General features: G+C 41.2%; 2 protein-coding genes across 4 annotated transcripts; both read right to left on the bottom strand.

The window, feature by feature from the left end:
• Positions 1-785: 785 nt before the first annotated feature.
• LOC148413746 (neuronal acetylcholine receptor subunit alpha-9-II) lies at positions 786-5,453 on the bottom strand. Its single transcript, XM_088431584.1, has 6 exons — positions 5,350-5,453; positions 5,076-5,221; positions 4,379-4,533; positions 3,578-3,758; positions 2,984-3,335; positions 786-2,602 (listed from the first exon to the last, which is right to left on the bottom strand). Exons 1-6 carry the CDS (start codon positions 5,387-5,389, stop codon positions 1,824-1,826), a joined length of 1,653 nt encoding a protein of 550 aa, XP_088287710.1. The 5' UTR covers positions 5,390-5,453; the 3' UTR covers positions 786-1,823.
• A 1,272-nt stretch (positions 5,454-6,725) lies between these two features.
• ube2ka (ubiquitin-conjugating enzyme E2Ka (UBC1 homolog, yeast)) lies at positions 6,726-13,394 on the bottom strand. 3 transcript variants are annotated; one of them, XM_088431284.1, is made up of 8 exons: positions 13,198-13,394; positions 13,000-13,121; positions 12,337-12,430; positions 9,688-9,746; positions 9,520-9,602; positions 8,859-8,958; positions 7,841-7,969; positions 6,726-7,766 (listed from the first exon to the last, which is right to left on the bottom strand). In XM_088431284.1, exons 2-8 carry the CDS (start codon positions 13,060-13,062, stop codon positions 7,692-7,694), a joined length of 603 nt encoding a protein of 200 aa, XP_088287410.1. In that variant the 5' UTR covers positions 13,063-13,121; positions 13,198-13,394; the 3' UTR covers positions 6,726-7,691. The 3 variants fall into 3 exon arrangements, with proteins under 3 accessions (XP_088287410.1, XP_088287409.1, XP_088287411.1); XM_088431283.1 differs by having other exon boundaries at positions 13,000-13,393; XM_088431285.1 differs by lacking the exons at positions 13,000-13,121; positions 13,198-13,394 and adding an exon at positions 12,515-12,993.
• Between the last annotated feature and the right edge of the window lie 273 nt (positions 13,395-13,667).

The following is a 13,667-nucleotide window of genomic DNA, read 5'->3' as shown; positions in this document are numbered from 1 at the left end:
GTATAATTTAATTTAGATGTGTACCATCCATCATATGTGACATTGGCTCACGTGGAGTACAAGTTACGAGTGAGATAAATCTGTGCACTAGTTGACAACAATGTCCCATTTTAGTACGTTATTAGGCTACTAATATTGAAGTGTGCAACCCGAGGATGGTTTCTCCCCGTCCTACATCCTGCGACCAGACCTTCTCGATGGTTTGGGGCGGGTCATCAGCAGTATGACACGGTACATGGCGTTATAGCACCCTCTACTGTTGTCAAATAAAAGCGTTTGTGTATTGTATTCTATTAGAATATTGTGTACTTCATTGTGTAATGTGAAGCAGAGTGGCGCAGCGGAAGCGTGCTGGGCCCATAACCCAGAGGTCGACGGATCGAAACCATCCTCTGCTAACGATATTTTGGGCAGCGAAGACGTGACTTGTTTGTTTTACGTTGATGTCCTTGTTCGCTTAACATGAATAATCATTTATAGTGTTAAGTGTTCACGATGTAATCCGGCAAGATTTCGGATTGTATCAAAACTTGAATATGTCTGGGTTGTTCAAAAGGGAGACAAGGATTTGTACGAGGTTAGTAGTCCAAGGTGGAAGAAAACATAAGACAAAATTTAAAGATAGGTTAATCAAATTGTATAATTTTGTGTAAACACCTTTATTAATATTCTGCACTTGATTTGTTCCTCATCACAGTGATGATGTCGATAATCCTTTAAGTATATTTAGTAAAGTAAATATAAAGATGTTGTTCCAACTAAATAAACCTCAAAAAATAATTCGAACGACATGACACACATTTTCTGTCATTCATCGCTGTATATCGATTTAAAAGAAACAATCTTTCATTTAACATGGTTTCATCAGAGATGAAATTGTAAAAAAAAAAAAAAAAAAACCCACCAAGTGTATCCCTTATTACAACACATTCAAAAATAAATAGTATGTAATTATCATTAGCCTGATAACATGGTATTTGAATGGACAACTGTACGCACTAATGATGTAGAAAATGCATAAAACATCTTTGCAAACACACTCCACGCTCTCAACATTGTACTGTGTAGTACTTGTATTAAAATGCATGCTATTTTGCAGGAGGTGGTGTCAAACTGTGTTCCATAATTAATGCTCCGTATTACGTTACGTTCTCCTGTGCCCAGGCTGTGCTACCAACAAAGCACGCTCATTAACATTTCACTGAGTGATTTTGAAAAGAGAAAAAAAAAGAGGATTCAGCTAATCCTGAGTGTGTACGAACACTGTGTTTTTGAGAGGCCTGGGTGTATGATTTCACTGCGGCGAATGCAGGTGAACAGCAGATCCTCTTATGTGTATTCAAAGGTTGGGCAAGTGCTGCCGCTGTAAATCCAAGTTGTGCTTGACAGGGAGCGTTTCAGCACTCTCAACTGGCAAAAAATCGTGTGCACGTTGAAGAAGAAAAGGTCAGAACCACGCGGAATGTTAAGAACGGTGTTTGGTGTTAAGCTACGTTCAAAATCTTCGTGATTAAGTACCTATAAAAAAAAAATTTAGGGATATGTTATTTTTTCATTATTTGCTGGAAAAACTCGAGACTACGATACTTTTTTGTGTCAGGCCACAATGATAACATTTTTTTTTTTTGCTTTAATGTACTGATGGATGGACTTTAGTCAGTTACAGGTATCAGTAGCCTGGAAAAACGTCATTTACCTTTTTTTGTTCGTGAGAGGGCTCTGTCCTTGTCCTTCAGGAATAATAGGGATTCACTGTACGGTCATCATGTAAGCCATGAGAACTCAGCAGAAACAAAAAAAATTAAACAGAATGACTGGATTGTTCACGGGGCCTTCCCAATGACAAGGATGCTCATAAGAAAGACCATAATGAAAAAGATCCACATGAAGAATCTGTCCATCACTTTAGCAATCTTTTTCCACTCAGCCCCCTTGGCGCATGTGGCCCTCTGCTCCCGAAAACAATTTGCAATGTACTCAACGTTGCGCACTAGCTTAGGATCCCCACCGGGGATACCATTGCCATGACGACAGAACACGCAGGGACCAAATGTTACCGTAGGGCCGTGGGCTGTTGTTTTTTTGTCTTCCGGGCAACAGGGTAGATTTTTCTCTCCGGGGCGATATGGAACCTTCTGCTCGTTTTTACAGTCCCCTGCTGGATTCTTCCCATTAGAGACTTCGTACTTCCCAAGCGGAAAAGTCGAGTAGAGGCTCCTCTCTGCCCTGGTGATGTGGTGCTGAGTTTTTATTTTGGGATGTTCTTGTGCTGTCGGGGTCTGGGGTTTGGGGTTCTTGGGACCCTGTCGCTTTTCTTGACTACTGTGACATCCTGCTTGGCCGTTTGCTCCGTTATGGGAGGCAAGGCACTGGCGACTGACGTCATCCTGAGCCAAATGAGTGGATGGAGAGGATGAGGAGGAGGCGCAGTTCTCGCCCACCTCGTATACACAGAAGATCTTGGACATATAGTCGATAATCAGCACTTTTGCCCAGTGGGGAACTGGTTTGGCCTCGGGCCCACAGAAGTGGATATTCATGATGAAGATGGTGAGAGATGTGGAGGCTGTGACCATGGTCATGGTGGCGATATAGTACTTGCCTGAGTGACACACGCGCACACATAGGTGGATTAAACAGGTTTCTCTTTTGAAAACTACCTAACTAACTAACCAACAGTCTGTCTACAGTGTAGCTAGCTCTAGATAGCGAAAAGCAGCTCTGTCTATCTAGCTCTACCTAGGTAAAGTGGGCTTCCTCTATCTAGCTTTAGCCTGCTCAATTGAGCCTAGCCAGCTCACTCTCTCTATCTAGCGAGATCTAGCTAAGATTGAAACCTATATCTAGACCTATCTAGTCCAGGGGTGTCAAAACTCAGTACTTGAGGGCCGCTATCCTGCATGTGTTCTAGGTTTCTTCCCCGACACACGATTCTAATGTAGGGGAAAGAAACTTAGCTCCATCCATCCATCCCACAGCTTACCTATGAGAGGCACACTCTCTGAAGGAGGCATGCTCTCAGCCACCATAAGCTGGAACACTGTAAGAGCCAGAAGCACCGTCACCCCGAGAGAAACCTTCTCCCCAGAGTCCGCAGGCAGGTAGAATCCAAGAGGAGCCAGGAAGGAGATAAGGAAGCATGGGAGGAGCAGGTTGAAGATGTAGAAGGAAGAGCGACGCTGCAACAGCACGGTGTAGGTGATGTCGGGGTAGGGGTCGGAGCAACAGCCATACATGATGACGTTCTTGGTGGCCGGCATGCCGTGGCACTCCCACTCCACGTTTTCGACAAAGTCGGATAGGTCGCCGCTGTCCATGTCCATGAAAATGTCCACCTGCAATGTGGGACAGGGGTGAAATGGTGAAAATGAAGTATCTTTATAAAAGTGGACATTTTTTGTGCTTTTTTGTGTACTAAAAACAAAAGATACATTTCGGGGGACTGTAAAAGGCAACCCAGCAGGCTACCCATTGTGTTTGTCAGTGTTTTCCATGTCTCTTCAATGGCTTGTGACTGTTCCAGTTTGTTGCACATTGTGGTACAACCACTATATAGCTTGTTCTGTGCTGTACAAACCTGGTTTCCATTGTAGGTCCAGGATCCAAAAGTTAAATTACATTCCTGGCTGTCGAAGGGAAAGTAAGAGACGTCCACCACGCAGGAGCTCTTGGTGATCGCAGGAGCATCCCAGGTGATCTCCCCATTGTAGCGCAACTTTACGTTGGTGTCCATTGGCCCGGACAAGGCGTCATCAGCCCTGGACGAACAAAGAAAGAGCAGTAAAACAGCTCAAGAACATCAAGTCCCCGATTGTCATCTCCTCCTCTTCTGGGAAATACTGCAAAACTTAAGCAATGTTAAGAAATGTATTCTTTATTCTGTTCAAGAGTTGAATGGTTAAAGGGCAAGTAAAAAAAAAAAAAAACCCCACAAAGAAGTACACTACTTTCCTTCTACTCTTCCTTCAAATGTCTCGCATAAATTTTGCTCAAATTTGGCAGCTAGAATTTGAGTGTGTGGTTTGTAGGAAAAGCAACTGTCAGGCTGTAGGTTTGCAGTCATTTTCATCTATCACGCCAGCCTATATGGAGCACTCAAATGCTGCTAGCTAGAAGCGGACAGAGCTCGTGCTACTGGTAAGAACCGGCATCAGGTGCTCTATGTTAAAGCCCATATAAGCGTAATTAAGTTGTTTGTTAACACAATTTCAAAATAAAGTTGTGTTGTTTGTATCGAGAATTACTTTAAGGCTCGTTTTAGTCCTTCGAAATACCATAGCCATATGTCAAGAAGCACATTTTGGGGCAAAGAAAAATAAAAAAACAAAATTGTTAAAAGCAAAGCAGTCAGAATAGTGTGAATGACATACGGGCATACTTGTTATAGAGGACGAGGTCAGGTCTCCACACAAGGTTGCTGGGGATGTGGATGATCTCCAGCCCATCGTAGTCCTCCTTATTCCACTTCAAGTAAGCGTCGTGCCACCTCTGTCTTATCCACAGGTAGGCGATCAACACTTGGTTCCTCTCATCCTAAGAGCACAACCAAAGCACGGGCTTTAAAAAGAAACCTTTGTTATCAGCTTTCATGCAAGTATTCATGGTTATCATTCCACTTTACAGGTTTCAATCCTCTAGCACACACAGAGATGGACACAACATGTAAGTTGTGGTTTTCAGTGCAGAGTGACACAATTAGTAGACCTGAACGGGAACCTGATCCTGCTAAGTAACAGTAAGCCCGGCCTGGTACTTTATGAGCTAGACTTTACATTCAAGTACATTAAGCCTCTGGGCTCTTAGATGGCCATTTGTATCCACCTGGCTTCCTTTGTTGTAATGGAACAAAACTTCCTGGGAGCGGGGATTTATGTGTGATTTTTTTTGTTTTGGTTCTTAAAATTCTGGACTCAGCAAAGGTAGTCAAATCAAACGAGGCCTTTAGCTTAAGGGCCTGTCTTCATCACAAAATTATGTTGTAAAAAAATCAAAACAAACCAACCGTACTTAAATTTCATCTTAGGTTTTTTGGTTACTGAATTTAGATATGGCAAGGATGGGTTGGACTGACTCACCATATCTTTAATCTGCGAGAGCGTGATCTGTAAAGTGACGTTAAGTGCTCGGTCGGTATCCTCCACGGGCCGCAGGGCACTGGTATAGTTCTCCATCAAATCATGGAGGAGCTTCTGGGCAAAGTAACCCTGAGCTGAATGAACAACTGCAGGCACAAAGATGACATCATCATTAATACGTTTTGGACAGACCAACTCCCAACACGCTTTTCGTACCTTCTAAAGATGGAAGTCGTTATATAAGAGCAGTTTAAATGACAATTGCAAATCTTACCCGAAGGTAGCAGCATGGCCAGGCAGAGGATTTGGATCATGTTGTCCAGGTGTGATGAAGAAAATAATAGTAACAACAAAGCGTAACCTTTAGCCTACATGGTGTCTCACATGAAGATATCCCAACAATGGTCCATTGGTCCACCTCAGGACCTCAAGTGGGACCCGAGATGGCTCGCTGCACAGCCGACTCTGACAATGACACTGCGGCTATCACGTAACTCAGCAGCAGCAGTAGCAGACTGACAGAAACAAGATGCCCGCCAGTGACCGCTTCGCCACACACGGCTGATTCACCTGGTGGGCGTCTTCACACCACGAAGTTGAAAACATGAAACTCAAGGACAAATGAACACAGATCAAGTTGTTGATTGATTCCTATAAGGGAGTCCTTCTCAAATAGTAGGGCGCGCCCTTTTATGACCTCGTGGAACAGGCTTTGCTTTTTCCATGTGAAGTGTAATTGCAAATCCACGGCACCAGGTGGTGGAGTCGCACTGAGTCAAAGTATGAGTTGGGCGTTTTAAATTCATTTTACATCCAACAGCTCCGCTGGTCAAAAAATGTTTCCGTGTAATTAAGAATGGACATGGCACTTTGTTATTTTTTTTCTGTTTCCCAATATATAATTACTACTAATTTTAATATTCTTATTTATAGTCATTGTGGTGAATTGAGGGGAAGTTTTCTCTTTCCTAGGAGAGTCTTTGCAAAAAATATTTGGAAGCACTGATGTAAGGAAATGATGGCAATTGTGAGGACAAGAAAACCACATACAGGTTGCTGCTTTAATTCATAGAGCACCATCAGATTATTACCACTGTGGGATTAAACAACATGTGTAATCATCTCTAGTTTTCTTTTTAAAGCAGGATGTTTTCGGTATCTTTAAGGTATGCAGGTGTATTTTTGAACACATATTGCGACCACAAGTGACAGAGAAGCTTTAATCTCATGGAAGACTGGAAAGCTGGGTCATATTCACTGGTGCAAATACGTATTTTTGTCTGTTTGGGCGCTTTGGAGCTACTAAGAGTTTAGGCACACTTGTGCTACTGCCGTGCCTTGAAATTCTGTCCACTGGCAGGCTTTGTTGGGAGACGATCTAAACAACATGCTAGCAGGCGTACCATCTGTTACCCAGTTCACTACAAGCCTGCGTGAAAGGCAGTCTGTATTTTATGATGGATGATTATAACCGAACATTGTTCTTGCTCTAAATTCAAATTAAAATTCAAAATAAGTTCTCTGACATCGAAATCCCTCTACTAATTGTAAGTGAATATTTAATAACATTTGTTTGTTGTGTGTTATACCGGACACATTCAAGCCAAGAAATCCAGCGCACGAAAGCATGAGAATACACACCAAACACTGTTAATTTACACAGACTGTACCTTTATTTACAGATGAATCTTTTGACATATTTATCTGTTGTATTGTCATGGTGATGTAAAACCTACGCATTTAGTTTAACTTTGGAGGTTGCATTTAACATGTTTCTTCAATGTTTTTAAAAACAAGAAACCAAATATATTCATGTAGAAGGCCAAAATAAAAACGTTTTCCTTTTTTGTTTTAAATGTCATGAAGGAGGCTTGTCAACCATCTTAAGAGAGCAATCAAAGTAAGAACGTAATTTCACTGTAAATGTTTTCTAGTGGTAAACCTGGTTCCAAACTTGTATGAGACAAGTGTCACACCAATGTGACAACACTGAGGGTGTGGTGAAGATATGTGGTCTCTAAAAATTAAAATAAAAACAAAGAATAAGCCTTGTTTATTTATGCCTGTGCCAGAATAATTGCCATGTTCCGCCTTCTTGGCCTAAACGATGAAATCAGATTTGTGGAATTTATTTACACTATAGGCTACTCACTAATGCCTTTTGTGGCGCATGATCATGTATTCCGTTTGTCGTTGTCTACGCTTGAAAATGGCATTCGCCTCGGGACTACTGGGGAGTCCAAAAGGTTGTGCCTGAACGGTGTGACTCTCTTACAAAAAGGTTTTCCAAAACTGAACGCGAATGCCTGCATAGGTGACGAATGGTTGTCGTAGTGGGTCAGAGACGTGGCGGCCGAGTCGCAAGGCGGGGGCATAAGTGGTCGGACTTCTGATTGTACCACTGACCGGAATGTTGAATGACCTTCAAAGGGGCCGGCGATGCGTGCTTGCCAAGCAACTGATTGGAGTGTGTGGCACAGCAGAGGGGCGGGGGGAGTGCGGGTGGGGCAGAGTCCACTGTGAAACAGAAGGTACGACGCGGGAACAGACGCAGAGAGATGACGGTAATACGAGGGTGTGTGGGGGGCATGAAGATGTCAAAGTTGTCGTCAAGATTCAGTTACTGATTAGTAGCTCCGTCGCCGTCTCCACGTCCCAGGATTTTGACGACAAGGCCACTATTACTGCATTCTGAAGGGGTAATGCACATGAGAAATCAGAGCGGCTATAGCATGGGATGTCAAAGATGGCAGCGTGGCGCTTACTTTTTCAAAGCCCATGGCACAGAGTTCATCTATTTTGCGCGTGTACTCTGGACAGGAGACGGGCGCGCCAGCGTAGACGTGAGACCAGAGCCTTGCTGTCTGTTTGAACATTTCTGGGTTTTGCTTGTACTGTGGAACAAACAAGCATTTGCATGAGAAGGGTCTCAAGCATCAACTGAATATTGCAATGGTTCTCAACCTTTTTACACCAGATATCCCTGAAAATATTTCTTAGCTCTCTGCCATCCTATGTCAGACCTAAAAAGATTAACTGCCAAAATATTTTCTCCATTGTATCCTCGTAAAAGTACTTACAGCGTTTTGATTGTCAGATTGTCAATGGAATACACATGGGAATGCTTGTTATGAGACAGTAAAACACACAGCCAAAAATGGATGAGACCTTGAAGAAAATAAACATTTTTGAACAAAATAATCATTACTGTTGGCAGGCATCAGGACCATGCCTCTCACTCAGCAGCCAAGTTGGAACAAACCTTTGAACCTTGTAACTTGCCCTTTGACTTTGACAAGGCCGCGCATTACTTGTTGCCATTCAAAGAGTAAAGAAGTATTGTCTAGAGTTGTTTAAAATTTCAGTCTATAAATAGAAAAATGTTGATTATCAAAGCAATTATAAAATCTGGTCGTTTGTCAGTGAAATTATGTTTGGTCTTCTGTGTTTATATTTGTTTTTAACCCAGCAAAAATATACACTGTACATACATTAAATGTAATCAGTGACCCAAGTGTTAGGGTTAGGGTAGGGTAGGGTTAACATCTGCATTTGCACACCAGATCATTCATTTTGTTGGTTTGTTCTGTACAAAGGAACCATTATGAAAACTTGAAATTTAAATTTCAATTTACATTAAGTTATTTTATATTACAAATTTTGCCTAAAACAACTCATCGACATAAGACTCCATCTCATCTTGTGGGATTTGTCTCATCCCAGCTCTAGTATTAATATTCATAAAATGACGAACATATTGTGCAAACATGCATACTCGCTGACCTGATTGGCTACCACTGCATCCTGTGGATCATCTGGCTCTGCAGCTGCCAATAAAGCTTGTAGTGACAAGAGGACAGTCCTCAGTGTCATGGCCGCCGCCCTAAAAGATACACACAGAGCTTATTGCATACATCACCTCACATTTTTGTCTTTTCTTTGGACAGCATGATTAAAATGGGTCCAGATGATGTTTACTTCCAATATAGTTTGTGTGATGTTGTAGATATAGTATTATTCAGACACATTAAAAATGTAATCAAATTCTAAGCTTATTTACAATAAATTCTAACTTAAATAATAAGGTGTAGTGCAACTTTCCTATCATTGAGCTGGTATTATTGAAAAGGGCTAGTATTGCACAGTGCTCAGCCAAAGGCTTTGACTTTAGAGCAAAGAAGTCCAAAAATTACCATTATTGGATGTAGGGGCGGAAAAAAAGAGGAAAAAAAAAAATCAAAAGAAAACAGTTGCCACTTTTACAATCTCCACCTTTAATTTACTAAACAGTCTAAAAAGCCAATGCAGACTGGTACAAGCATTATGTGCGCCATCTAAATGGGTACGTTTAGAATAGTAAAGTAAAAACTTCATGATGTCTCGCCAGATATAGCTGACAAGCAAGGCTTTCATGATTGGTCCCGGCAAAGTGCAACACACTCACCATTGGTCTTTGAGGATGTCCAAACATATTGCACCTGTGACTGAACTGATGTTGGGATGCCAGATCTTTGTGATAAACCGTACCTGCACAATTATAGATCATTTGTAAAAGTTAAGCAACTATTTGGAAAGCAAAAATTAAAGGATACATAACTAAACACCAACCAACCTTGGGTGGATTGAAAGGATATGTCTCTGGAATTTTAATTTCTAGTTGGTATCTACCTCCTGAAAGAAAAGAACAAAGATCATTATCATACAATAAGGACATTTTCATTCATCAAAAGATCCACCAGTAGGCGCATGGGAGCATCTCTAAGTCTGGCTTTTGCATTCTGTCTGATATATTCACCCAACCTTGTGACGATGCATTGAAATTCCAACAAGGATAAACCTACCAAACTGGACAGTTAACCTGACAAATACAGAATGAAAAGTCGCAAGGAGCTACAATAGGCCAGCCATGATACTCACACGCAGACTGACCAGCTAAGTTTCTGAAATCACACACACATGCCACTTAAAGGCACATACACTACAGTAAGCATGTCCCAACATCAGTTCAGTAGCAAAACAACTTAGAAATTAACGCGAAGTTAAATTACAAAACTGCAGGGTTGCTATATGTGTACATTACATAGTAGTATGAGGACTACAAAGAAAGTAAATAACTCACACAATGTTGTGTTATATGGACTGTTGCAGAAATATAGTAAGATCCATCTTTGTGTGATTATATATTGTCCAAGTGGATCTATTAGAGTGCTTTCCTACATTTTTTTGTCCCGTGTACCAACCCTTTAGCTATACCTTGAGGATGCACTCAATCATACCTCTTGATGATTCTCAAAAAGTAAAATATAGCTCAATTTCCCATACATAGACGCACCCTTAATTTTAGGGTCAAATTCTGATTTTTTCTATTTTACTGTGTATGACGCAACAACAGTTAGGTGGCAATGTATAATCTCTAGCAAAACAGACTAAATCTCATCTTTGTGAACTCTTCATATGAATTTTCTTGTGATCATATTTGTGAAGTTATACATTTGTTGCCGGCTAAGTGTTTCAATTTTCCCACATTATGAGTGGTCCGTGAGCACTGCACCAGTGTAACGTTGGATGTGCTTGAAGCAGTTGTTTTTCCCTTGCAACGCAGCTCGAGTTCATTTTTCTATGAATACCCAAACTTGCGCACCATCCGTATTACACAGTTTATGAGTGTGTGTACATGCCAAAATAATTGACTACAATTAATAAATGAGCAAAAATCTGCAAATAATCAATGGCAATTGAATGAGAGGAAATAGAGATAAATGAACCAAATCCACCCCCCCCCAAAAAAAACACTTGATTCTCTCTCCCTGTCTGACACAAAACCAAGGCAAAATTGAAAATCATAACTATTTGAAAATATGAGCATTACAATGAAAATAAAATTAAATCATTTTAAAAAATTAAAAATGTAAATATTAAATGATATTGTGAAATCTCAAAAAAATGGAGGTGTTTTGAATTAGTCCCTTTAGAGGTTTTAGAAGTTAAAATATCAGGAACAAAAAAATTACAAATAAATTTTGAACGACTATAGCAGTTTTACTTTCAGTAATTTGATGAGTCATGTGATGTTTACAACAGAAAAACCTGTTTTGGTGACGCTGTACCACAGGTTAGAACATAGCGCATACATAATTGTATTCAAGGACTTATGAACTGCCTGACGATATTTACTTAAATCGGACATAATTTTTTTAAATATTTTCCAAGTAGCCCCAAGACACAACCAAAACACTAGATGTTGGCATCATCAACCATTAATTTTCACAATTAAGTGATTACTGGCAAACCACAATGTCTTGATTTTGCCTTCAAAAAAGTAGCGTGTCCATTTCCTGTTAAGTGAGCATTTGGTGAAGTTGCTGACGGATGACGCAAGTATTTGGGATTTTTTTCAACGAACATTATCAAACGTATATTCGTACAGGGTTAGGTGCTGGACATAAAAGTTGCGCTACAACATCAAAGACCTTAAAATGTATGAAGCTTAGCATTGGATTTTGTAGAACTCAAGATGGCATTAACCCTTGTGCAGTATTTTTGCAATCCTTTGATATTAACAAAAGCATTTCACATCAGGGAAAGCAGACACTAGTGAGCTGAAACTTCACCCAGATTGTGACAACATGCCAAAGTTCAACATGGCATTGCCACTTAGTTTTATAGACATTCGCAGGAGTGTGCCATCTCTTAGGTAAGATACTGCAAGAATGATGCGGAGGTAAAATAATACAAGAATGACATGAAGAAGAAAAAAATGACCAGGGGTTAAATATGCAGGGTATCTTTGAAGTTGATTTTGCGAGACCTTGTGTAGAATGACGTTAGTAACTGTAATGGAAGCACAGCTAATGTTGGCAGCCACGACTCCAGAGGCTTCTCATCCTATGATGTCAGGTGGCATGTTTGTCATGAAATACAACCATTTCCATTGGAAATAACACCTGTTGAACCTAAAAATATTGTGTGCCTATGAAGACCTACGGGTTGCGTCTCCCATTTGAGTTAAGGTAAAAATTCAGTTTGCTTGTTTTGAACCACTCACTAATCGAAACATACCTGCTTGCTTTTAAAGTCTTGAAAAGCTATCAGCTAGGACTTGGTTGTTAAGAATGTAGTAGTGATTGCAAAACTCACGAGTGCTTCATTGATGATACATGTCTACTTTGAAGTGAAATAATAATTTGCGAGGCCTGTTAAAGAATAAAATGAATGACTATCATGGAAGCAGTCTCCCAAGAAGTCCCCATAGGCTTCTCACCTTCATATGGTGTGTCAGGTGGCCCTGCTATCTCCCCTTTAAGTTCCGTGAAGTTCTCGTCCACCAGATCCACCTTTATCTGGTTTTTGCTAGTCTGAAACGGCGAAGAAGCTTAGAAGCAGTGAGCAAGGCAGACAGGCTGGAAAGCGTTAATTGAGCTTGCTGTCAAAACACAAACCTGCCTATGCAGCATAAAAATGACACCCCACACCATGAGCAACAGCTATTTCAACTGTTAACCGCCAACTTGTTGACAACCCTGACTAAATTCAGAGCATGAATGTATATCACAATCAGAATAACCGGCGACTGAATCAATGACACAGGACTTTATCGAACTATTTTTGATGGCTAACCGTGCTAGCAGTTACCATACGGTCATAGTGCGGTTCCTCAGGCACACCATGGGAAAAAAACGGTTTACTTGTTCGCTCGAAATGTGCTTAGTTGGGTTTAAGTACAGTGTAAAAGACGACAAGCTGTCCCCGTGAGCTGAGTAACAGCGGCGAAGCGTGACGTTAGTGAAACAGAACGGCGGCTCGCAAGGTAGCCGGAGCTAGCTAGCCGGAGGTTACCTTAGCTAGCGACGCGTCAGTGGCAAAGAACCTTCCTATCATAGCCGACCGAGACAAAGAAAAACAAAAATAGCAACAACAGGCTGACCTCTTCGCTTTTGAGCACCTCCTTGAACTCGCGCTTTATCCTCTGAACTGCGATGTTAGCCATGGTTCCCCACCCGGTTTCCCAGTGCGGTTTGGGGCCTCCTCGCCGCTGTCTGTCCGGGCCTGACGAACGAACGTTAGCTTGCTTGTCGTGCCTACCGGAACACACCGCTTTGTAGAGAACAACCTCCAAACTAACCGCTGCTACGTCGTGCTCCTGGGGCGCACCGGGCTGACGGTCGGGTTATCCGCGTTAGTGTTTTAATTCGTCCAACCGCGTGTGTGTGCGGGCGTTTCAATCAAACGGGTAAGACTTGCACGGTGGGCAGCAACGACAACATTTTAATGGCAAACTGCATGAAGTCTGGCCGAGAGCTAGCCATGTGACGCACACTGGCTTCCTAAACGTCTCTCGTCATTGGTTAATTACTGCGTGACGTATTTTGTGTGGCTCTAATAATAATAGTAATAAAAATAATTATAATAATGATAATTTAGCATCCCCATATCATGGGCCGAATTAAATTGCTTATCAAGGTTTCACTAAGTTAATTCATTGTAAATACACGAATAGAATAGAATTGAATAGAGGGTCGGGAATTAATTAAAATAAATAAATAATAAAATAGTAAACGTTTCTATTCAGCGAACCCAATTTTGAAAGTAAAA

Source organism: Hippichthys cyanospilos, chromosome 13 (genome assembly GCF_059441005.1).
Source record: "Hippichthys cyanospilos isolate Australia breed blue-spotted pipefish chromosome 13, RoL_Hcya_1.0, whole genome shotgun sequence".
In the NCBI taxonomy this organism is placed as follows: Eukaryota; Metazoa; Chordata; class Actinopteri; order Syngnathiformes; family Syngnathidae; genus Hippichthys; species Hippichthys cyanospilos.
This window is presented reverse-complemented; position numbering and strand designations above follow the sequence as displayed.

Excerpts from the sequence above, each read along its gene's own strand:
- LOC148413746 (XM_088431584.1), bottom strand. The coding sequence starts at position 5,389 with ATGATCCAAATCCTCTGCCTGGCCATGCTGCTACCTTCGG. Across the intron at positions 5,222-5,349 it reads GGCCATGCTGCTACCTTCGG|TTGTTCATTCAGCTCAGGGT; the intron begins GTAAGATTTGCA and ends TTGTGCCTGCAG. Across the intron at positions 4,534-5,075 it reads TCTCGCAGATTAAAGATATG|GATGAGAGGAACCAAGTGTT; the intron begins GTGAGTCAGTCC and ends TTGTGCTCTTAG.
- ube2ka (XM_088431284.1), bottom strand. The coding sequence starts at position 13,062 with ATGGCTAACATCGCAGTTCAGAGGATAAAGCGCGAGTTCAAGGAGGTG. Across the intron at positions 9,603-9,687 it reads ATCCTTTCAATCCACCCAAG|GTACGGTTTATCACAAAGAT; the intron begins GTTGGTTGGTGT and ends ATAATTGTGCAG. Across the intron at positions 7,767-7,840 it reads GTGCCATGGGCTTTGAAAAA|AATGCAGTAATAGTGGCCTT; the intron begins GTAAGCGCCACG and ends TTACCCCTTCAG.